The 23,665-nt window shown below is 38.3% G+C and overlaps 2 protein-coding genes across 8 annotated transcripts in view; both read right to left on the bottom strand.

Annotated features, from left to right (window-relative positions):
• LOC129475042 (zinc finger protein 674-like) overlaps window positions 1–23,665 on the bottom strand; it is a 981,285-nt gene that overhangs the window by 405,261 nt on the left and 552,359 nt on the right.
• Window positions 1–23,665, bottom strand: part of JADE3 (jade family PHD finger 3) — a 149,798-nt gene that overhangs the window by 30,871 nt on the left and 95,262 nt on the right. For all 7 annotated transcript variants that reach the window (XM_055266879.2, XM_055266878.1, XM_055266881.1 and 4 more), the window contains 2 exons: window positions 4,206–4,396; window positions 1,016–1,227 (listed from right to left, as the gene is read on the bottom strand). In XM_055266879.2, the coding sequence (XP_055122854.1) occupies window positions 1,016–1,227; window positions 4,206–4,396 (403 nt within the window). The remainder of the gene's footprint in view (window positions 1–1,015; window positions 1,228–4,205; window positions 4,397–23,665) is intronic.

Genomic DNA, 23,665 nt, shown 5'->3' with positions numbered 1-23,665 from the left:
ATCTCCCTGGGGGCAGAGACCATGTTTGCCTCTTCATCACTGACTGTGTCCTCAGCATGCAGCACAATCCTGGCCCATGGAGTACTGTACCTATTTGCTAGACAAATTAACAAAATGAATGAAATATACAACAGGTTCAGAAGAATGAAAAATCACTTAGGGTAAGGGAGTTCAAGAAAGGATTTGAACTAGACCTTGAAAAATATGTAGATTTTTGATAGCTGGGAGGTAGGAGGAGGCATTTACAAATTGGAGTGTGGCTGAAACATGGGAGATAGGACAGTGTCAGGAATATTCATCACTGCACCTTGAGTAACCTTATTTTGTTGGAGCACAGTGCTTGTGGGGGAAAAAAATGGAAAGAGCCGAAAGGAGGGTTGATATCATAATCATCATTATTAATTAAAAAGGCAGTATAGTAGAAAGAATGACAAATAACCAGCTTGGGTAAAGTCACTTCACCTCTCCTGGTATTTGTGTAAAATTGAGGAGTTAGACAGTCTTTTGCAGTCCTAAAATTCTGTGATCTTTAAAAGTGGGGTGGACATTCCTAGGAGTGGCATGTTTAGGGGATGGGGGAGGGTTACGAGTGCCAGGATAAGGAGTCTGGACTTCTATTTGTAGGAAGTGTAAACTCACCAAGGTTACTGACCATGGGTGTAACCTCATGAGGCCATGGAGATTTGAAGGAAGAGGAGAGACCTCAGACAGACAGCAATGAGATCCCCCTGGGGCAGGGGCCTAGGGGCAAGCTGAACAAGGCAATCCCAATGGTCTGGGCATAAAGTGACACAATAAAGACCTGGGTTTAGCCCCATGGGGTAAAGTTAGTCAGCAAGTCATCTTGGGGGTCATAAGAAGCATTGTTTCTAGAGGAAATACTGAAGAACAGCCAGGCCAAATCTTTATTTTCACCCTTAAATGTAAGCTGCTACCCAGATATGGGTGCTGGAGATCATCACTGAGCTTCAGAAAGGCTGACCGTAGGGAGATGACGGTCTCCACTCTCACTAACCTGATGCACACAGACGTTACACTTATCACAGAACACCATATCATTCCCTTCTTCACTGTCTGGAGACCGGCACACATCACAGATCACATCTTCATCATACTCTATGCCTAGCCCTTCCTCTGTCTCAATAGCATGGTTCATATTTTCATGGCAATGGCGTTCCAGGACTTCTACTGTCTTTTCCATAAGATTCTCATCAACTGGCCCACAACCTGCACAGAAATACAAACAATCAATCAACCCATCAGTCAGCTGTCATTCCCAAATCACCTACTGTGAGCCCAGTGCAGGAGTGGGTAGGATTCTAAAGGATAAAAACATCTCTTTCCTGCTCTAAAACAATCAGATTTCAAAAAATCTTTTGCTAGTGCTACTCTAACATTTACCTATAATCATATATTAGTGTTTGACACATGAAAGGAGATGTACATTTCACCAAGTTCCTTAGAAGATATATTACTGACCCTTTCGATTTCTTGTCCAAATCCTAGCCAGTCTCCTCTTAAATCTCTATTTTCACTTATTCTCACTGTAGGAAGACTTTCACCAAGCTTTATAATTCTGGACACGATAATTTGTAGCATAGTAATTAAAATCATATAACTATTTAGATATAATTCATTCTTAGCAAGTTAGCTTCAATGAGCATATCTAATGATTATACAAGGAAATTTTCATATGAAAATGTATGAAGCCCATAAAAGAAAGTTCTAGGTGTTATGCGTAGGTGATTACACATATAAATATTTTGTTTTTCAAATATGACTTTTAAAAACTCTAATAATATTTTTCAAAGGCAAACTATAATAACATATAAACTATTAATATTCACAAAGGTCTAACTTCAATTCTGGAATTACCTTCTTTGCTTCCTGATTCCTTTTTCCAGCTATAACTTTATTTTATCTTAGCCTTCTACACTGATTAATCAAATTTTGTGACAGCACTTAGGTATTTATTCTAACAACTTGTAAACTCAGGAATAATCCTCAAAATGATCCAAAACAAATGTACCCAAGTATTCCACTTCATTTGTAATATAAGATGTCCTAAGAAACTTTAGAATTCCACATAAGCTACCATTTTAAGGTGTGGCTACTTATGAAACCAAAAACTGCCCAGGCCTTATGTTTCATTTTTCCAGCCAAGACAAGTTACGCATTTTTTTTTTTTTTTGGAGTAAAGGAATATAGTGTCTGGTTATAAGAAAACTTGGATTAAAATTCCAACCTTACCTCATATTAGCTATGCAAACTTTGACAGGTTATTTATCTCTTTAGGGCTTAGTGTTCTTATCTATGAAATAAGTATAATAATAAGAAACCCACTGATTTGTTGTGAAGCTGAGATGAAGTAATGTTGGTACATTGCTTAGTATGGTGCTTAATATGTAGTCAGCACTCAACTTAAAAAGTTCTTAATTCATAATACGCTTAATATTGTTTTTAAAAAGTTTACTTTAAGCTCTTAGACACCTCACTGCAATATCATTCACCCTAAAGAAAAGCTTGAGATACTGCAATCCTCTTTTAAAATTCTTCCAAGCCTAAATGCAATGTGGTATACTGGATGGGATCCTGGAACAGAAAAAGGTTGTAAGTGGAAAAAAACCCTTGAAATCCCAATAAAGTCTGAAGTTAACAGTAATGTACCAGTGTTGGTTTTGTAGTTTTGACATATGTATCATGGTAATGTAAGATGTTAACATTAGGGGAACTGAAACTGTGAGGTGTATATGAGAACTCCCTGTACTAACTGCAACTTTTCTGTAAATCGAACTATTCCAAAATAAAAAGTTTATTTAAAAAACTCACCCAAGGAGAATTAATTACAAAATACCAAAGGAACCTCATAATAAGGTAGTTTCATGCCAAAGGCAGCCTTGTAATGATTGTGGTATCTACGGATGTTATATGCATTATGAACACAAGCGCACATTGAGCCATGAATCCATTTGATTACGTCCTCATATTCTGATTTTACTTCTCTGTCAGTCTTTCATTCCCTTCTCTTTGTGGTTGGCACCCTAAATTTACCACTCCCCTCTCCTCTTAAGGGGCAGAGCAAGAAAAGACATAAAACAAAAAGCTTTAAAAATCAAGGAATAAGGATTGGTTACTGGCAGAGTAACTATCATTCCCATGCCAAACTGCTTTAATATAATTTTAGTTTTTTATTCATGTGCATTCAGATACTAGCCTCAAAAGAAAGAAAGGAAAAAGGGAGGGCGGGAAGAAAAGAAAAACCACTGATCCTTATACTAACAATGAACAAATGTGATTCAAACAAAAATGAAATAAAATGTGATTCAAACAAAAATGAGATCAAATGTATCCTTCACCATATCTTATATGGAGACTTAAAAACTACCCACAGTTCTACAGGAAAACTTGGACGTGAACACTGCTTAGAGTGAAAACAGATGAACAAGAACTGTGTGTAAGTATAAAATGAGTTATTTTTCAGCCTAGCATTTCTCAGTATTGTTGGTATGGTATTGTATGGCACACATTTACTTTAAAATTATTAATTATGTTTACTTCCATATGTAAACATAAATTTATTTGCTTGTTTTTGTTTCATTTTATCTTTTGAAAATTGTATGACAACTCTAGAACTCCATGGAAGTAGCTAAGAACTGCTTTGTGAATGTTTTGCCCTAGGCCTGCAACTTTTCTTCCAGGTAGCAAGTCCTGCATTAAGGGGTACTGTAACAGCAATCTGTCAGTTGCAGTGGTGCTGCTCAATGCTGAAGTTGGAGATTCTCTCCAACCCCCTGCCAGAGGGGCCTCTACCTCTGGCCCTGCTTACTGATCACACTGCTTTTCAGGCCAGGAACCTGCCTCAGAATTCTCAACCAGAAGTCCAATCAGCTATGGCCAATCAGCTATGGCCACTCTCAAACTTCCTGAATTGGGAAACAACTTCATGAAACCTACATGCTATCCTTGATCTGTGCCATTAACTATGAATGAGGAAAGAAAAGGTCATATTTAAATGTTATTGCTCTATTTCTATGTATGCATCTGAAGAAATATCTCACTGAAATAAGATAAAATCAATGAGAAAAATAAATGAAAAGGCCAGAAAAGAAAGGAGGCAACAAAAATAAAAACAAGCTAAAGGTTCTGATAGCTTAAAAAAAAAAACATCAATTAAGTCACAACTTACTTGTGAGAAAAGAACTTACCCATTTCTGCAAGGTCTTCATTGAGTTCCTGAAGCCAGAAGATGTCCATGTCATCTAGGTCATAGCGGCAAACAGATGCTGCCAACTCCATGATGTTGATGTAGCCAGGCTCTGTGGTGTCTGGGCTGGAGCAGTGAATATACTTCCGGGGTCGGATAAACAGAACGTCCTTTACCTTCTCAGCTATAATCCTAGAAAAGCAACAGAAAGACAATGATAACAATCAACAAATGACAGATTTCAGGCACTAAATGGATGGCTAAACGCCCTCTGGGAGGTATGGCAGATTCCTTTCTAGAAAGCAACTGGTTTTACAAATTTAGTTTTGTCATCTGCTGTTAAGTCACTGACTGCTTACAATATTCTTTATTCACCCTCATGGATCCTAGTTCCCATCATTCTAATTTTTAAAAAAATTTTTAGAGACAAGCTCTTGCTCAACCACCCAGGCTGGAATGCAGTGGCAAGGTCATAGCTTACCACAGCCTTGAACTCCTGGGCTCCAGTGATCCTCCTGCCTCAGCTTCTCAAGTAGCTGAGACTACAGGCACATGCCACCATGCCCGGCTAATGTTCAAAAAAATTTTTTTGGGGTAACAGATGGGGTCTCACTATGTTGTCCAGGCTGGTCTTGAATTCCTGGCCTTAAGCAATCCTTCTAACTTGGCCTCCTAAAGTGTTGGGATTACTGGTGTGAGCCACCACGACCGGCCCATTCATTCTAATAAAATGTTGTCACATTAGTGTGTTCTTGGTACAATGGCCACCAAGTGTATTTAGAAGAGGAAACCAACCTGGGAGGGGGCGATATCTGCACAAAGGCACAGCCAGATCCCATACCAAAGATATATTTCAGCCAAATTAATAATTTTCTGTCATGGAGACAATACTGGATGGTGGTAAATAAGCTTTAGTCTCACAGAGGCTTGTTTTTCTCTGTCACTCACATGGTGATCTCAGGCTATTACTTTGTTTGTTTGTTTATTCATTTATTTTGAGATGGAGTCTTGCTCTGTTGCCCAGGGTGGAGGGCAGTGGCATGGTCTTGGCTCACTGCAACCTCCGCCTCCCGGGTTCAAGTGATTCTCCTGCCTCAGCCTACCAGCAGCTGGGATTACAGGCACCTGCCACCACGCCCAGCTAATTTTTTGTATTTTTAGTAGAGAAGGGGTTTCACCATGTTGGCCAGGCTAGTCTCGAACTCCTGACCTCGTGATCCGCCCACCTTGGCCTCCCAAAGTGCTGGGACTACAGGCGTGAGCCACTATGCCTGGCCACTTACTTTATATAAGATTCAGTTTTCTTAGCTAAAATGTAAGGATAACAATCATTAAATATGATAAAAATAATATCTAGCAAAGACATGGAATTAACCTAAATGGCCATCAATGATAGACTGGATAAAGAAAATGTGGTACATATTCACCATGGAATACTAGGCAGCCATAAAAAAAAAGAGATCACGTCCTTCGCAGGGACACGGATGGAGCTGGAAGCCATTATCCTCAGCAAACTAACGCAGGAACAGAAAACCAAAACCTGCATGTTCTCACTTATAAGTGGGAGCTGAATGATGAAAACACATGAACACATGGTAGGAGGAACACCACACACTGCAGCCTGTCAGTGAGGGGAGGGAGAGCATCAGGAAGAATAGCTAATGCATGCTAGGCTTAAGAGCTTGGTGATGGGATGATTTGTGCAGCAAACCACCATGGCACACGTTTACTTATGTAACAAACCTATACATCCTGCACATCTACCCCTGAACTTAAAATAAAAGTTGAAGGGAAAAAAATGTCAAATTTGTAGGACTATTATAACAATTATATAGGAAAAAACAGATAAAGTGTTTGGCTTAGTGTACAGTAAAAATAGATGCTCAATAACGTCATTGTTATTGTTTTTATATTCCTTATTATTTTCACTATTTATGCAAATGAGTTAAAGCCAAGAGGCCACGGAGCTATGCACACTCAATCCATTTCCCAACCATAAACAATAGCAACCATAAATCTAAGCCCAAGCAGACTGATATTTCCCCTCACCCTTCCTGACACCCAAGGGCTCAAGGCAAGGAAACCAGAGAAAAAAATAAGTTTTTTTCATGTCAACAAGTTATTATTGGTGGTTTAAATACTGTATGAGGCCTCAGAAAATTTAGCCAAGAGAAAAATCTGGATTATTATTCTATGGCAATTTTAAAGAACAAGGTGGGCCATCTAAAAAAAGAAATAAACACATGTATGTCATCATAAAATAATGAAAATCATTTCTCCGGAAGGCTTCTAGAGCCAGTTTCTTTACTCTAGAGTCATCACATATATGGAAGGATTTATAAACATAAACACATTCCAATGAATAAACATAAAATGTATACAGACATAGCCCACCCTATAAATGTAGAGAATACTGCCTCCTAAGCATTCTTCCAAAAGCCTGATTCCAAATAATGAACCTGAATAAAGCTAATAACAACTATATACATTTGCACATTTTAATTCTTCTACCATATGGAGTTTTTAAAGCCAAAGGGAACAAATATTTGAGGAAAAATGCAGAAACCTCAAATACTAATTGAAACTAAAATTTTGGGAATTGCTGTTAAAGGCCTACTTCCAACTGAAACATACCCAACTAAAAAGGGTAGGACAGACATATGAATTCTTCAGAGACTATGAGATTAAATATGTCATGTTTCTTTAGTGCATGGCCTAGAAGGGATAATATCCAATTTTTTGTCAAGAGTTATCTTTTTCTAAAAGGAAGACCACTTTGCTAACTATTCATCTCAATTGCCTCAAATCCTACATGGAACAAGGTAGGCATAAATGTTTTTCTATACCAATATGCTCATTAAGCTTCTGGAAGAAAGCAGAGGAGAATATATTTATGACCTTGGGGCAGGTAAAGATATTTTAAATAAGACATAAAAGCCATTAACCATAAAGGAAGAGACTGAAAAAGGAAACTAGAACTTCTGGTTATCAAAAGAGACAATTAAGAGAATAAAAAGGCAATCCATGGGACAGGAGAAGATATTTGCAATTGCACATAGACAACAAAGGACTTACATCTACAATATATAATAAACTCTTACAAATTAATTAGAAAAAGACAACCCAATTAAAAGCTGGGCAAAAAACTTAAATAGATACTTCACAAGTAAGGCTATCCAGATGGCAAATAAACTTTTAAAAGGTTCTCAACCTCATTAGTTATCACGGAAATGAAAACTGAAATTACAATCACTATTATCTACCAGAATAATTAAACTTGAAAAGACTGTCCAAAAATTGAAAATACTAAATGTTGGTAAGGAAATGGAGCAAATAGATTATCTCTTATGCTGCTGGTGGGAGTGTGAATTTGAACAACCACTTTGGCAGCAGGTATTATAGCTGAACGTACACATACCCATGACCCAGCAAACCATACTAGGTATATACTTAGCAAAAGTGTACACAGATGCATACCAAATGATGAATAAAAAGGCTCATATCAGCATTTTTATGGTAGGTAAAAACTGGAAACAACCCAAATATGTATCAAGAGCAGAATAAAAAATGTGGCATATTCACACAATGCATGACACAGAAGTGAAAATTAATGAATTACTACATGCAAAAGGATGGATGGATGGCAAAATCGTACTGATGAGCAAAACAATCCAGTCTCAAATGACTGTATACTGTAGGAGTCTATTCATAGGAAGCTCAAAAACTGGCAAAACTGTTACCGAGGGTGAGGGAGGTCAGTTACTGGCAGGGAGAAGGAGGGGTTCTTGGGTGTTGGTAATACTTTTTTTTTTTTTAAGACAGTTCTCAGTGGCATGACCACAGCTCCTGCAGCCTCAACCTCCTGGGCTCAAGTGATCCTGCCACCTCAGCCTCCTAAGTAGCTGAAACTACAGGTACACACCACCACGATGGCCAGTTTTAAAATCTTTTGTAGAGATGGGGTTTCACTGTGTTGCCCAGGCCAGTCTTGAACTCCTGGGCTCAAGTGATACTCCCATCTTGGCCTTGCAAAGTGCTGGTATTACAGGCATAAGCTACCGTGCCCAGCCATGTTTTATTTCCCCATCTGTGTGGCAGATAAATGAGTGCATTTAATTTGTGAAAATTCATTGAGCTGTACAGCTTTGTGTACTTTTCTGTGTGGATATTGTACTTCGATGCAAAATTTACAATAATGATAATGACAGCAATGTCATCTCACTCATCTTTCCTTGTGTGTCTTGAACTAAAGGTCTGCATCTAAGGACCGAGACCATGACAATAAACTATATACTAAAACAGTAACACCAACTACAAGAAAATATGTGGGTAAAAGATGAAGTTAATATAAACTCACAAGGAGAAATTATTGTATTTATAATGATAGAGGGGGAAGGGCTGTGAGAATTAGTGAAAAAAATATGTTTGGGATTTTTTAAATGCAGCTTCAATATCTTTAAGTATACATAACACGGCTAAAGCTGGAGGAAATCCCAGGATTATCCTCCCTGGATAGGTGATTTTCTTTCTTGGCTGTGTACTATGGATAGAGACACACTTTTTTTTTGAGACCAAGTCTCACTCTGTTGCCCAGGCTAGAGTACAGTGGCATGATCTCAGCTTACTGCAACCTCTGCCTTCTGGGTTGAAATGATTCTCCTGCCTCAGCCTCCCAAGTAGCTGGGATTACAGGCACATGCCACCATGCCAGGCTAATTTTTATATTTTTAGCAGAGATGGGGTTTTACTGTGTTGGCCAGGCTGGTCTCAAACTCCTGACCTCAGGTGATCCACCTGCCTCAGCCTCCCAAAGTGGTGGGATTACAGGCGTGGGCCACCGCGCCTGGCCTGACACACTCTTTAAATGGTCACTAGACCATTGACCAAATCAGCAAAAGCTCGCAAGCCTAGAGGCATGAGCAATTTTGTTAGGATGAGGTAACCTCAACTTTCAATTTGGATGCTTGCATGTAAATGAATGTTGTAATAACTTTCCAGATGACTAGCCTTTGGTGAAAGGACCCACAATCACACCTGCTCTCCAGGGGAGGCCAGTGGCTAGAACACTACTACCTCTGGCCCTTGTGGATACTGCTGTGCCAACTGAGGAGGCAATAAAAAGGTAACTGCAGTCACTCTAACCTGATCTATGGCCTCCTCCACTGTCTTATGTACAGAGACCCCTCAGTGTCTCTTCAGTTGATCTAAATATTTGGCAGGTACAGACTATGCTACATTTCCTAATAAGTGGATTAGAATCATTTGTGAACACTGCAGAAACTGCATAAAACCAAAACCTCATAGGTTTTGTAAAGGTTTGAAATAAATGCCTTAAAAATGAACTAGATAGAGTTGGGTGTGGTGGTATGTTCCTGTAGTCCCAGTTACTCAGGAGGCTGAGGCAGGAAGATCACTTGAGCCCAGGAATTTGGGGCTGTAGAGAGCTATGATTACACCACTGCACTCCAGCCTGAGTGACAGAGTGCGACCCTATCTCTAAACACACAAATAAAATTAACTAGATAGTAGTTACTGTAATAACAACTCTAGGAATAGTTTCCCAAGGTAACCCTTGTTCATCCTACCACTCTGGGATAACGACTTCTCTCCAAGCCTCCATGACTCAAAACAAAGGACAATGATAACCCCTGCAACAGATGGTATTTTCCAAATCCCCCATTCTTCTGCAATGTGACTTTGTCATCTTCATCGAGTAGTGAAGTCTATCTCCCTTCCCCTTAAATAGGGGATGGCTTGTGATGGTTTTTGATCAATAGAAGTGATGCCATGAGAACTGCAAGGCTGAGTTATAAAATGGAATGTAGCTCCCTCCTGGTTTGCAGGAACGCATGCACTTGGAGCCCTGTGCCTGACGCTTGTAAGAAATCTGACTATGCTGAGGTTGTTAGGCTATGAGGAAGCCAAACTAATGGAAAGGCCATGTGTAGTCTATGTTATCCAAGCCTAGGGATGGGCTGTTACACAGATATGCAGTGAATAAGCCTTCAATTGATTCCAGTGCCCAGCTGTTGGGTCACTCTCAAACTTTGTCTTCCTTGATGAGGCCCTAGACACATCATGGAGCAGAGAGAAGCCATCTCCACTGTGCCCTATCTGATTTCCTGACCCACAGAATCGGTGGGTATAACATAGCTGCTCTAAGCTGCTAAGTTTGGGGGCAAATTATCATCAGCAATAGTAACTGGAACAACTGCAAAAGGACTGTTTTAAATTTTAAATAAGATAAACGTGTATGAAAGTGCTCTGGGCCGGGCGTGGTGGCTCACGCCTGTAATCCCAGCACTTTGGGAGGCCAAGGCGGGTGGATCATGAGGTCAGGAGATCGAGACCATCCTAGCTAACATGGTGAAACCCCGCCTCTAATAAAAAATACAAAAAATTAGCCGGGCGTGGTGGCGGGTGCCTGTAGTCCCAGCTACTCAGGAGGCTGAGGTAGGAGAATGGCGTGAACCCGGGAGGCGGAGCTTGCAGTGAGCTGAGATAGCACCACTGCACTCCAGCCTGGGCGACAGGGTGAGACTCTGCCTCAAAAAAAAAAAAAAAAAAAAAGAAAGTGCTCTGTACATTGTGCTCCTTACTGAATTCTCATAATTGAAAGTAAAAGTGATAGAATGCTGCTGCCTAAAATGGGATGAAAAAGGAAGTGTGGGAAGAAGGAGATGGGGTGAGGAGAGTAAGGGGAGATGAAAAAGGAAGTGTGGGAAGAAGGAGATGGGGTGAGGAGAGTAAGGGGAGATGAAAAAGGCCTAGATGACCAAATACAGCAGTGGAGTGGGAGGCAGGCATGTGTTCCCATTTATCATTAGGGGTTGTTCTTTTGACTTACTATATGAAATATGGATATATTTTGAAAGTAGAGTTAACGGGATATCCTGTTATATTGAATATGGGATATAAGACAATGAAGAATCAAAGATGACTAAGAATTTTGACTTAAACTGAAAAGACAGAGTTATAGCTAGAAGGATAGATTTTTCTATCCGCTAAACCTAGAAAACTACAAATAGAACTGGTTTGGGAAGATCAGTAGTTCAGTTTGGGACATTTTTAGTCTGAGATGTCTACTGGACATCCAAGTGGAACTGTTGAATTGGCAGTTGTATATTTGAGTCTAGAGTTTAGTAAAGAAAGTACTGATCTCCATAGCCCAGTAAGTCCAGAGTTTACATTGCAAGGGGAAATAGGGACCTATCTACATCCAATCATTTCCTTTTTCAGTTTTATTAACGATGCAGAAGTATATATTGTTAAGTGAAAAAAGCAAGTTATAGAATAATCCCACTTATATATACATACATGCATGTGTATAAGCATACACTACACAGTTAATTTTTTTGTATTCTGATTGTTTTTATTTGTGTAATAGTTCATCCGTAATTTTAAAAACATACACACATGCACACACACACAGTAAAACTTCATTAATCATTGTGTATTATACAACTTATAATGTATGTTTGCTTTCAACAAAAAATGAAACATTGTTTTCCTTCCATTAGAATCTTGCTGCAATAGAAACTGATTAAAATATATAAATGAATACCCAAAAAGAAATATCTGAAGCTCACTGTTAATGACTCAAAATCCTTCAGTCTACCTAGAGACATGTAAATAGGGTTAACACCATCTTTATTTGTTGAACTCACTTTCGAAAAATTTCTTTTGGTAGTCAATACTTACCTAAGCAGCTATAATTTACAGTGCAAGATGGCTCTGTAATCTCTGTACCCCTCCCCTCAATCACCACATATATACACTATACTGAACTAACAGGGAAACTGCAGAAAGGACAGTGAAACAGATGGGAAAACCTCATCTGAAAGCCAGAACAAAGATTCTGAAAGGATGTGCTCTATCTATTCTTATTTCTCCCTCATCCATTTTCAGTTACTATAGCACGAGTAGAGTAATTCTAGCACCCAAGGATCAAGTCAATTAATTTATATATGTACCCGAAATTACTGCTCTAAGTCCATTAGGAAATAAGATGCTAAAGCATTTTGATAACCTTATAAATTAGTTAATAAATAAAAAGCAAGAGTGTACTTTAGTCTTATTAGTAAAGTTTCTCTAGCTGACTAATCTGTCTATAGGCAACAAAACAAGTAACTCAAGACAGGCATGGTAGCTTGTGCCTGTAGTTCCAGCTCATCACGAGGCTGAGGTGGGAGGATAGCTTGAGCCCAGGAGTTTGAATCTAGCCTGAGCAACATAGCAAGACCTGTCTCTTAAAAAAAAAAAAAAAAAAAGACAAACATTAAAAATATTACAACTGTGGTAGATCAAAGACGGCCACAAATCCTTTGATATGCCTTTTTTAAAATTGTACTTTAAGTTTTAGGGTACATGTGCACAATGAGAAATGGGGCCTATTTTCCTTTCCTTCAATTTGGAAGCCCTCTGCAACTGCTCTAATAAAATATAATGGAAGTAATACTGTGTCAGTTTCTGAGCCTAGGCTTTGAAATGAGCACCTTCCACTTCTTACCTCTTAAAACATTCACTCTTGGAGTCCTGAACTGCCTATAAGAAGTCAGACTATCCTGCTGAGACACTAGGTGGAAAGATCCTAAGACTATATGGAAATCTGTGCAGTATAGATCATAGCATCAACTACAGGGTTACAGTGGTGAATAAAACCAATAAGGTTCCTGTGCTCTCATAGCTTTGACTTTGTAATGCCACTATCAAAGAGCAGCAGAGAAGTGCTAGGTGTTCACCAAACCCTATTTCCATTTCCACCTGCACACATAGCAAGACTGCATTCTCCAGCCCCCTTTGCTGTTAGGTGGGCCATAGGAATGAGTTCTGGCTAACGATATGTAGGTTGGTAAGTCACTTCAAAGCCTACCCCTGCTCGCCCCACCAGAAAAAAATCCCAACTGTATAACCCTCCACTCTTTTCTTGCTGACTGGCTTCAGAAGTTAGAGAGGAGAAAAGAGAATGGGTAGTAAATAAAAGCGCCATTCATAAAAAGAGCTTGTGTCCCTAAGTAACTGTGTGGGGCAGAGGGGATCCACATTCAAACCCACATTGGATGGAGACATGTGCGAAAAATAAAGACTTCATTGTATTAAGATGCTGAGACTGGTCGGGTGCAGTGGCTCAAGTCTGTAGTCCCAGCTACTCAGGAGGCTGAGATAGAAGGATCTCTTGAGCCCGGGAGGTCGAGGCTGCAGTGAGCTATGATCATGCCACTGCACTCCAGCCCGAGTGACAGAGATCCTGTCTCAAAAAAAAAAAAAAAAAAAAAAAAGATGCTGAGACTTTTGAGGATGTTTGCTATAACAATTGGCATATCCCAATACATAAGAATTATTTCCAAATATTTTCAAGTACATTTTAACTTAATTTACTATTGTATTACATTAGATTAATTCCTTTTTTTTTTTTTGAGACAGTCTTGCTCTGTCACCCAGGGTGGAGTGCAGTGGCACAATCTTGGCTCACTGCAACCTCTGTTTCCCAGGTTCAAGTGATTCTCATGCCTCAGCCTCCTGAGTAGCTGGGATTACAGGCATGAGCCACCATGCCCAGCTCATTTTTTTGTATTTTTGGTAGAGACGGGGTTTTACCATGTTGGCCAGGCTGGTCTCGAACTCCTGATCTCAAGCGATCCACCCACCTTGGCCTCCCAAAGTGCTGGGATTACAGGCGTGAGCCACCACACTCGGCCAGATTCATTCTTAAATTTCTCTAACAGATTTACATTTTGTAATATTTTCTCCAAAGAAGTGAGATTTCCATCAGCAGAAACTAACCAACTGGGTTTTAATTTTACCAAAACTAATATGAAGTAGCAAGCCCAAAATAATATATTCATAATTTTTTGTTTTTACATTCTGATACTTTCCATATGTTATTGTGAATTGCTATAACATTCTTTATTAAAAACCTTCAGTGCAGAATTAAGGAATGTCATCATGCTTTCAATGCACTCTGACTTACAATTTTTAAAATTTGGAAGGTGGAAATAATTTTTACAGTTCAACAATTATTAACAGTAATACATAATCACTGAAGATAAGAGTTTTAAATCTAAAAATAATTATTGCAAGGGTTTGTTACAGAACACTTACATTTATTTAAACTTAGCAATTACATTGGAAGAGAACATTTTTATTTATGGTTTTTGAGAATAAAGCTATCTTAATTTCAAAAACTGTTTAAAATACACAAAAGGAAAACTAACACAAAAGTTATAAAATTAACCAATAAAAATTAACATAATGCTGTTTTGTCATGTAGGGTGGGAAAACAGTAACATATAAGAGGTCTTCAAAAAGTTCATGGAAAATAAAAAACTATATGTAGATTTCAAAAATTTACACGAAAATAAATTCATACTAACTTTTACAGGCACTAAGAAGGATAAGACATCAGTTTGAAAAGGGCCCCTATTAGAGTAATAGGAATTTGGCTAAAATTGAAGCAAGAACAAACATCAAATTTATGGTGAAATCTGGGTAGAAGAAAGGAGAAATTGCTTGCTGTTTTACAAAAAGTTCATGGGGACAATGCCCCAAAGAAATCAGCAGTTTACAAATGGATAGCTTGTTTTAAGAAGGGAAGAGACAAAGTTGAAGATAAAGCCCACATTCACATCATTTTTATATCGCATCAATTTGCAAGGAAAAAATTCATCTTGTTCATGCCCTAATTAAAGAGGACTGATGATTAACAGCACAAACAACAGCCAACACCACAGACATCTCAACTGGTTCAGCTTACAGTCACAGTTCTTCAGTCACAATTCTGACTGAAAAATTAAAGTTAAGCAAACCTTCCACTCAATGGGTGCTGAAACTGGTTACAGCCAGATCAGCTACAGACAAGTGCAGAGCTTTCAATGGAAATTTTAAACAAGTGGGATCAAGATCCTGAAGCATTTCTTTGAAGAATTATAACAGGAGATGAAACACGGCTTTACGAGTACAATTCTGAAGACAAAGCACATTCAAAACAATGGCTACCAAGAGGCGGCAGTGGCCCAGTCAAAGCAAAAGTGGATCAGTCAAGAGTAAAGGTCATGGCAACAGTTTTTGGGGATGTTCAAGGCATTTTGCTTGTTGACTTTTTGGAGGGCCAAAGAATGATAACATCTGCTTATTATGAGTGTTTTGAGAGAGTTAGCCAGAGCTTTACAGAAAACTGCTCAAGAAAGCTTTACCAGAACGTCCTTTGCTATCACAATAATGCTCCAGTTCATTCTTCTCATCAAACAAGAGTAATTTTGTGAGAGTTTCAATGAGAAATCATTATGCATCCACCTTACAGTCCTGTTTTACCTCCTTCTGACTTCTTTTTGTGTCCTAATCTTAAAAAATCTTCAAGGGTACCCATTTTCCTTCAGTTAATAATGCAAAAAAGACTGCATTGACATGGTTAAATTCCCAGGACGCTCAGTTCTCTAGGGAAGAACTAAATGGCTGGTATCATTGCTTACAAAAGTGTCTTGACCTTGATGGAGCTTATGTTGAGAAATGAAGTTTATATTTTTAATTTTCATCACTTAATTCCATTATTCCATTAACTTTTAAAAAGTTCCCTTGTATTTGGACAGAGTGAAGCATAAAGTACAGAAATTAGCATCTCAAACTAGATAAAAAAATTTTAAGTCACTTTGGTAGATTTGTGAAACAGGAGATTAAAAAAAATAAAACTGGCTGGGTGCAGTGGCTCATGTTTGTAATCTCAGCACTTTGGGAGGCCAAGATGGGATAATTGCTTGAGGCCAGGAGTTTGAGACCAGCCTGGGCAGCATAGCGAGATCCCATCTCTAAAAAAATAATAAAAAATAACTGGGTACAGTGGCATGTGCCTGTAGTCCCAACTAATTGGGGAGGCTAAGGCAGGAGGATTGCTTGAGCCCAGGAGTTCAAGATTACAGTGAGCTATGATTGTGCCACTGCATTCCAGGCTGGGCAACAGAGAATGAGACGCTGTCTCTGAAAAAAGAACTAAGATTTCAAAATATAAAACTGGGATTTCTTGCTCATTCAGTAACTATGCTTTCTTTCATAGCAGCCTGATTTATAAGGAATATGTGGAACCAAGGTAGGTGGGTTTGGGGTACAGTGTTCATCATTTTCAAAAAGGAAGCTACCCAACAAATGGTGTTGTGACAACTAGATATCCACACATAAGAAAAAAATGAACTTGGACCCCTAATACCTCAAGCCAGATACAAAAATGAACTCAAATGAATCAAAGACCTAAATGTAATAGCCAAACTATAAAATTCTCAGAAGAAAATATAGGTGTAAAACTTCTTGACCGTAGCTTAGGCAATATTTGATATTTCTTGGATATAACATCAAAAGGACAAGCAACCAAAAAAAAACAGATAAACTGGACTTCATCAAAATTAAAAACTTTTTTTTTTTTGAGGCAGAGTCTCACTCTGTCACCCAGACTGGAGTGCAGTGGTGTGATCATAGGTCACTGCAGCCTTAAACTCCTGGGCTCAAGCAATCCTTCCAACTAAGTCTCTGGAACAGCTGGGACTATAGGTATGCGTCACCATGGCTGGCTAATTTTTTATTTTTTGTAGAGATGAGGACTTGCTATGTTGCCTAGGATGGCCTTGAGATCCTGGTTTCAAGCCATCCTCCCACCTCAGCCTCCCAAAGTGTTGGGATTACAGGTGTGAGTCACTGCACCTGGCCCAAAATTAAAAACTGTTGTTCCTCAAAGGACACCATGAGGAAAGTAAAAAGAGAATCAATAGAATGGGAGAAAATATTTGCAAATCATATTTCTGATAAGAGACTTGTATCCAGAATATGTAAAGAAACTCTTACGACTCAATAAAAAGACTGCCCGTTTAAAAAAATTGAGTTAAGGATCTGAATAATTTCTCCAAAGACAACATAGGAGGTGTGCATAGATGCAGTATTAAAAAATGGGACATTCTAGAACACTGCTGGTCAGGGAACTTTGTTGCCCTATTCATTAAAGGGTCAGATTTTCAGCAGCCAAGGACAAACATACTCAAATGAATGCGATGGGACTTAAAAGAAGTGAACTGAGACGACTAATTCTGGCTGTGTGAACAGCAGCATTTCATAGAAGACAAAGATAAATCTTGTGTTTTCTGACCTCATAAAGGCTTTTTTTGTGTGATAAAGTAGAAAAGGTCCCTTCAAAAGATATATAAATAGCTAAGAAGGACATCGAGAAAAGCTGTTCAACATCATTAGCCATTAGACAAATGCAAATCACAATCACAGTGAAATACACTTCATACCCACTAGAAAGGCTATAACAAAAAGACAATAACAAGTATTGGTGAGGATGTGGAGAAAATGTAACCTTCACACATTACTGACAGGAATGTAAAATGTTGCAGATGCTATAAAAAATACTTTGACAATTCCTCAAAATGTTAGACAGTTACTATATGACTCAATAATTCTATTCCTAGGTATGTAGAAAGAGAAATGAAAACATATGTGCACTCAAAAACTTGTATGAATTTTCTTCTAGAAGACCTGATTAAAATAAAAAAAAAAAATGTATGAGGATGTTTATAGCACCATTATTCGTAACAGCCCATATGTGGAAACAGCCCAAATATCCATCAACTGCTGAACGGATTAACAAAATGTGGTGTATCCATATAACAGAATACTATTTGGTCATAAAAGTAATGAATACCGATACATATAACACGGACGAACTTCCAAAACATTATGCTAAATGAAAAAAGTCAGACTCAAAATGCCATACATTGTATGTTACCTAGGCTGGAATGTAGTGGTAAGATCATGGCTCACTGCAGCCTCAACCTCCCAGGCTCAAGCGATCCTTCCAACTCGGCCTCCCGAGCAGCTCGACTACAGGCGCATGCCACCATGCCCAGCTAATTTTTTTAATTTTGTAGAGACGAGGTCTCACTATGTTGCCCAAGCTGGTCTTGAACTCCTGGGCTCAAGTAATCCTCCCGCCTTGGCTTCCCAAAGTGCTGGGATTACAGGTGTGAGACACCACACTTGACCCCACTATCACATTTTCTTACCCATCTATACATATACACACCTCTACTTGTGATGATTGTTCATATAAATACTTATAATGTATCTATGTGTATATATGAATATAAAAGTATTATATTAATCATATACATGATTGGGGTACAATAAACTGTATATATTTTAAATGTATAAAGTTTTGACACACATCTACATACAACTAGCATCACAACCAAGATAATGTGTCCATCACCCCCAAAAGTTTCCTTGTATCCTCCTGCTTCCCTGTCTCCTCCCAGGAAACCAATGATCTGCTTTCTGTCACTAAAGATTACAGATAGTCCTTGCTTTGCATGGTGGTATGATACTGTAAAATGATTGTGCAAGCTAAAACTGTGAAAAGCAATCTTAATAAACAATGGGGAAAACTATCATTGTTTAATGACCTTTAAAAATTTTGTCAAAACATTAAAAAGCTATCTTCCCATTGACTATAAACAAATAGGGAAATAAAAAATAATAAAACTAATATGTATTTAGTATACTATAATTTGAAACACTAGAAACATTGAGAATTACACTTTTATTTATTTGTAAAAACTTATCAAGATTACAGTGCTTAACTCCTTTTCATTGTATAACTTACAACATGGAGCAAGCACCTTTTCTACCCCTTGGCAAATTGTCATATTCCCTTCTAAGTGTGGATTAGTTTTCAACATTTTGTTCTTTGTGTTTTCAATGTTGTAAAATACTTCCAAGAATTCCTTTAATGTGCACTTTTTCACTAGTATCACTTCCTCTGGAACATCTTCATTCTTTCCACCATAACCATTTTCTTCATTTATGTTGATAAGTTTGCCTTCACTAAGTTCTTTTTGGCTGTAAACCTACAGCTTCTAAAACAGCAGCATATCCCCATATTCCCATGGTTAGCTATTTCTTTTATAACTCTATTGATCTTTGATTCAAATTTCTCTTCTACTGTTATCACTTTTTATTTCTTTCAATGTTTGGTAGAATTCTCAGTGAAACCATCTGGGCCTGAAGGTATTTTTAGGGGAAGTTTTTAATTACAAATTCAATGTTACTAATAGCTTTGGGGCTATTCAAATGATCTATTTCACATGGATCGAGTGTGGTTGGTTGTTCAGGGAACCTCCAAGGAAGGTAGGAAAAATAAAACAGAGAAATGAAAAACAGAGAACACACACACACACACAATAAAAGGACACGCTGAAGTCCTAACATATTAATAATTGCATCAAATATAAGTGGTCTAAACCAATTAAAAGACAGATTGACACAGCAGATTTAAAAATATGATTCAAATATATGCTGTCTAAATAAACCATACTTAAAATATAAGGATATAAGTAGGTTGAAAGTAAAATAATGGAGAAAGACATATGATGCAAACATCACTCAAAAGAAAGCAAAAGTGACTATATTAACATCAGATAAAGTAGACTTCATAGTAAAGAAAATTACCAGAGATGAAGAGGAATATTACATAATGATAAAAGTGTCATTCCATCAAGAAGACATAGCAATCATAAATGTGTGTGCACCAAACAACAGTGCTCCAAAATATGTGAGGCAAAAATGAAATGAACTCAAAGGGGAAATGGACAAATCCATGATTATAGCTACAGATCTCAACCTCTCTCAATAATTGATAGAACCAACAAACAGAAAATCAACAAGGGTACAGAAGAACTCAACACTACTACCAACTAACAGAGTTGAACGAATTGACATTTATGGAATACTCTACCCAACAAGAGCAGGACACACTTATTTTTAAGCACCCATGGAACATGTACCATGACAGACCATATCCTGGGTCATAAAATAAACCTCAACAAATTTAAATAACTGGAATTATATAGAGTGTGTTTTCTAATCACAGTGGAATCAAAACTAGAAACTGGCCATGCGCAGTGGCTCACACCCATAATCCCAGCACTTTGAGAGGCCAAGGTGGGAGGATTGCTTGAGCCCAGGAGTTCGAGACCAGCCTGGGCAATATAGTGAGATCTCATCTCTTAAAAGAAAAGAAAAAAAAAGAAAACTAGAAATCAGCAACAGAAAGATAATAAGAAAACCTCCAAACACTTGGAAACCAAAAATCACACTTTGAAATAATCCATGGGTGAAAGAAGAAATTTCAAGAGAAGTTAAAAAAATATACACTTAAGAGAACGAAAATGAAATTCAACATATCAAAATTTATGAGACACGGTTAAAGCAGGTGCTGAGAGGAAAATTTATAGTACTACATGCTTACATTAGATAAGAGAAAAAGCTTCAAATCAATAAATTAAGTTCTCAACACTAGAAACGAGAAAAAAGGAGCAAAATAAACCCAAAGTAAGCAGAAGGATAAAAATAATAAAGACCAGGAATCAATGAGATGAAAAACAGAAAAGTAATGGGCCAGGCGCACTGGCTCACACTTGTAATCCCAGCACTTTGGGAGGCCGAGGTGGGCGGATTGCTTGAGCCCGGGAGTTCAAGACCAGCCTGGGCAACATGGTGAAACCCCTGTCTCTACAAAAAAAAAAAAAAAAATACAAAAATTAGCCTGGCGTGGTGGCATGCGCCTGTAGTCCCAGCTACTTAGGAGACTGAGGCAGGAGGATCACTTGAGCCCAAAAGGTCCAGGCTGTAGTGAGCTGTGATCACGCCACTATACTCCAGCCTGAGTGACAGAGTAAGACCCTGTCTCTAAAAACAAACAGAAAAATAAAGAGTGTTCTGTGAAATGATCAAGATAACTGACCAACCTATAGCAAGAAAAAAAGATAAGACAAAAATTGCCAATAATAGGAATGAAAGAGCGATACTATTTTTTTTAACTTGTTTCAAGTATGTTCACAATTGTTCACCGAAGCATTTTTATGTTGGCTGTTTTAAAATCTTTGTTAAACTATTCTAATATCTGGCATCTTGATGTTGGCATCTGTCTTTGGTCAAGTTGAGATCTTCCTGATTCTTGATGAATAATTTTTTACTGAAACCTAGACATTTAGGGTATTATGAGACTCTGGATCTTATGCAAACCTTCGATTTTGGCTGGCTTCCTATGACACTATCTGGCTGGAGATCAGGGTTGGGGGCATTGCCTTGTTACCACCAGGTGGTTGTATAAGACCTAGTTCACCATTTGGCCTGTGTCACCATTTGGCCTGTGTCAACATCCCTGTTACCGTTGGGTGGGGCTGAGAGTTTCGGGTCCCTACTAGGCTTCCATGGATACCTCCATCACTGGGATTGGTAAGAATGCCTTGCTATTGTTTCCTGCATGGCCTCCACTGACACTGCTGAACAGAGGTGAAAATCCTGACTGTCCACCCAGTCTCCTCTAACACAACCCCAGATGGGGTACACCATTGCTGTCTAGGCTCCCTACTCCATCTTTGCTGGAGAAGGTTGGGGTGGCCCAAAGTATTTTTCTGTGGTGTTTGACTGGAGAAGAGTTTTCTGTCTAGAAGTTTTCCATGTTGGCCGGGCACAGTGATTCACACCTGTAATCCCAGCCCTTTGGGAGGCCAAAGTGGGTGGATCACTTGAGGTCAAGAGTTTGAGACCAGCTCGGCCAACGTGGTGAAACCCCACCTCTACTAAAAATACAAAAATTAGCTGGGTGTGATGGTGTGCACCTGCAATCCCAGCTACTTGGGAGGCTGAGGCAGGAGAATCATTTTAACCAGGGAGGCGAAGGTTGCAGTAAGCAGAGATGGCGCCACCGCACTCCAGCCTGGATGACAGAGACTCAGTCTCAAAACAATAAAAAAATTTTAAAAAAAAGGTTTCCTGTCTGATAGACTGTCCCTTTCCTGGTCACATTTGGCTAGAGAGGACAGGCTTTTCTTAGTTTTTGTTTTTGCTGGTTTGTGCTTCTGGGTTGCTAGCTTCTCCAGCACCAACTCTGGGAACAAAAAGAAATCCCAGGGTACATAAAACTGGGTTGTTCCTCAGGTCTCAAGGACTCTAGCTGTTCTGCTTTCTTCTCCTGATCTTTCAAAGTCATTATATAAAATGCTCAGGGTTTTTAATTGTACTTAGTGGGAGGCATAGGGAAAAGCACACCTACTCCATCTTTTTGGAAGTAGAAGTCTAGCCAAGATTGAATTTTAAAATGAAAGCAACACAGGGAATACTATGAGCCATTCCATACATGTAAATTTGACAACTTAGATGAAATAAACCAGTACCTTAAACTACAAACTACCCAAAGTCACTCAACATGGAATAGTTACAGGGCTATTCAAATTATCTATTAAAGGACTCAAATTTGCCATGTGCAGTGGCTCATGCCCGTAATCCCAACATTTTGGTAGGCTGAGGCGGGAGGATCACTTGAGCCCAGGAGTTTCAGAGCAGACTGGCCAACATAGGAAGACTTCATCTCTACAAAAAATTCTTAAAAAATTAGCCGCGTATGGCGGCACAGGCCTGTGGTCCCAGCTCTTGGGAGGCTGAGGTGGGAAGATTGCTTGGGCTTAGGAGGTTGAGGCTGCAGTGAGCTATGATTGAGCCTGGGTGACAGAGCAAGGCCTCAAGCAAACAAAAAAGAACTCAAATTTATAGTTAAGCAAATCCCCAAAGAGAAGCCTCCAGGTCTGGAGTGTTTCATTGGAGAATTCTATCAAACATTTTAATAAGAATTAACCCCAGTTCTACACCATTTCTTCCAAAAACTAGAAGAGGAAGGAATATTTCCCAACTAATTTTATAAGACCAGTATTACCCTGATACAATACAGATATAAATATCATGAGAGGTTGGGTGCACTGGCTCATGCCTGTTATTCCAGCACTCTGGGAGGCCAATGCTGGAGGGCTGCTTGAGGTCAGGAGCTTGAGACCAGCCTGGGAAACATGGTGAAACCCTGTCTCTACAAAAAATACAAAAATCAGCTGGGCGTGGCAATGAACACTTGTAATCCCAGCTACTTAGGAGGCTGAGGCAGGAGGATCACTTGAGCCCAGGAGGTGGAGGTTGTACTGAGCTTGAGATGGTGCCACTGCACTCCAGCCTGGGCAACAGAGTGAGACCCTCTCTCTCACATTATGTATATATATAAATAATTTATAAATTTATATATATAATTTATATATATATAAATTTTTATATAATATAAATATACAAATATATATATAAAAATAAATTTATATATAATTTATATATAAATTTATATATAAATAATTTATATATAAATTTATAATATATACTTAATTTTGGTGTACATCACCAAAATTATATATATATAAAATTATATATATAAATTATAATATATAACATATATAAATTAATTAAATTATAATATATAATATATATAAATTAATTAAATTATAATATATAATTAATTTATATATAAATATATAAATTTTTATATACATTATTTATATATAATTATTTAATATATAATTATTTATATAGTCTTATATATATATAATT

This window comes from Symphalangus syndactylus, chromosome X (assembly GCF_028878055.3).
Source record: "Symphalangus syndactylus isolate Jambi chromosome X, NHGRI_mSymSyn1-v2.1_pri, whole genome shotgun sequence".
NCBI classification, from domain to species: Eukaryota; Metazoa; Chordata; class Mammalia; order Primates; family Hylobatidae; genus Symphalangus; species Symphalangus syndactylus.
This window is presented reverse-complemented; position numbering and strand designations above follow the sequence as displayed.